General features: G+C 42.4%; 1 protein-coding gene across 1 annotated transcript; it reads right to left on the bottom strand.

Moving 5' to 3' along the window:
• Positions 1-775: 775 nt before the first annotated feature.
• On the bottom strand, positions 776-1,705 carry LOC138384948 (olfactory receptor 4C6-like). The gene has a single exon (XM_069470589.1). The coding sequence runs from the start codon at positions 1,703-1,705 to the stop codon at positions 776-778; it is 930 nt and encodes a 309-aa protein (XP_069326690.1).
• Between the last annotated feature and the right edge of the window lie 303 nt (positions 1,706-2,008).

Here is a 2,008-nt window from a genome sequence, read left to right as displayed (position 1 = left end):
CTTATTTTGAATTAATCATTGACTATCTCATTTACATCCCTAACCATCTCAATTTGACTATTTGGGGGAAAAAAAAAAAAACCTCTTGTAGTCTATCACTATTCAAGAAATACTTATTGAAAACCTAATAAGTGCCAAGCATATATAAAACAAAAGTCCACCCCTCATTGACATCCAGTCTGGAAAAGGAGATGGAAAATAACAAAAGTCAAGAAGTAATTACACAAAAATAATTATTCCTTTGGTCATTGTTACAAGAAAAATGAAGATATTAAGATAGGGAATAATGGCAGGCATGCAAGAATCTTTGAACAGAGTCATGGGGGAAGGTTACTCTGAGAAAATGCCACTTAATCTATTAACTACTACTGGAAGTTAGAGAAAAACGATGACTTGAAGAGGATGAGGGCTAATTTCAGATAGAGAGAAATAAAAGCACTGAGATGGGGAAGGGCTTGTGTACTTCTAAGGCTGATGCTTAGGGAGGGAGGGGGTGAGGGCTGGAGATGTGTTTGCAGAGGTGGAGGCAGCAGCAGGATGATCAGGGAATCCTAGGACAAGACAAGTCGATTCTAAGGGAGTGAGAACTGAGGACAAGTATAAAGCAGGAGAGTATCATAATCTCTAAACTGTAAATAATCTGAATCATAAATCAGAGTCTGTAGTTTTAAAAGCTGTCCCTGGCTGCCAGGGAGAATACACAGGTTTAGTTCTCACTCATTTCTGAAAGAAAGACTTCTGCTTAGGGGAAAACACAATGTTCTCAGCATGACAGTTACTTGCCAACCAAAGTCCCTCGTTTCATCCAGAATTTCTTCATGGCAGTTTTCACCTCTGCATTCCTCAGGGTGTAGATCAAAGGATTTAACATGGGTGTGATGACTGATTCAGACACAGTCATTGCCTTGTCAATGGAGTAAGTGACCACAGGCCTCATGTACAGGAAAATACACGGCACGAAGAACAACACAACCACTGTGAGGTGGGAGCTGCAGGTGGAGAAGACTTTGCGCCGCCCTTCAGAGCTGTGAGACTTCAGGGAACACAGGATGACCGTGTAGGAGGCAATTAGGATAAGGAAGATGGCCACACACATCACCCCACTGTTGAGGGTGACTAAGAGGCCCAGGGTATGGGTGTCCATGCAGGCAAGTGCCAGCAACTGAAACAAATCACATATAAAGTGATCTATGATATTAGGACCACAAAAGGGTATTTGACACATGAAGAGGAGCTGTATTGCTGCATGAATAAATCCCCCCACCCAGGCCCCTCCCACCATCAGGCGGCAGACCCTGGGACGCATGATGCTGGTGTAGTGCAGGGGCTTACAGATGGCCACGTAGCGGTCATAGGCCATCACAGTGAGCAGGATGATGCCCACACCGCCAAAGAAATGCTCTGCAAAGAGCTGAGTCATGCAGCCTTCCAGGGAGATGGTAGCGCTCTCAGAGAGGGAGTCCACAATCATCTTGGGGGCGATGACAGAAGAGAAAATGACATCCGAAAGGGACAAGAAGTTAAGAAAAAAATACATAGGTGATCTCAGACTCTGACTTGTGATTATGGTGACCATGATGAGTAGATTTCCCAACACTGTGGCCACGTACATGATTAGAAACACGGCAGAAAATATTTTCCGCAGCTCTGGGTTCTCTATAAGGCCCAGAAGAATGAATTTTGTCACATTGTTTTTATTTTCCATTTAACAGGTGCTGGTAACACGTTTCAGCTGAGAGTTGAGAATCCTAAAAAAAGTACACATATGATTTATAATTAGTGACTGGTTGACTTCCTGTATGTCCAGGACCCCAGGGAAACTGTTGTTTTTGTTTTTTACTTATTTATTCGCCATCCAAACATTAGGCTTTTAAGGATGGGCTAAATAAAGAATTTAAAAAACCGATACTTCATTAATACAAGGTTTCCTCAAACCTTTTCTCCTTTCTTTCTAAATTGTTATTCCATGTGCAATGGCTTTCTCTCCTTCCTTCTCCTACCTTTATGA

This window comes from Eulemur rufifrons, chromosome 6 (genome assembly GCF_041146395.1).
Source record: "Eulemur rufifrons isolate Redbay chromosome 6, OSU_ERuf_1, whole genome shotgun sequence".
In the NCBI taxonomy this organism is placed as follows: Eukaryota; Metazoa; Chordata; class Mammalia; order Primates; family Lemuridae; genus Eulemur; species Eulemur rufifrons.
Note: the sequence above shows the minus strand (reverse complement) of the source record. Positions and strands in the feature narration are given on the sequence as shown.

Bases quoted from the DNA above. Each gene is read 5' to 3' on its own strand.
- LOC138384948 (XM_069470589.1), bottom strand. From the start codon at position 1,705: ATGGAAAATAAAAACAATGTGACAAAATTCATTCTTCTGGGCCTTATA.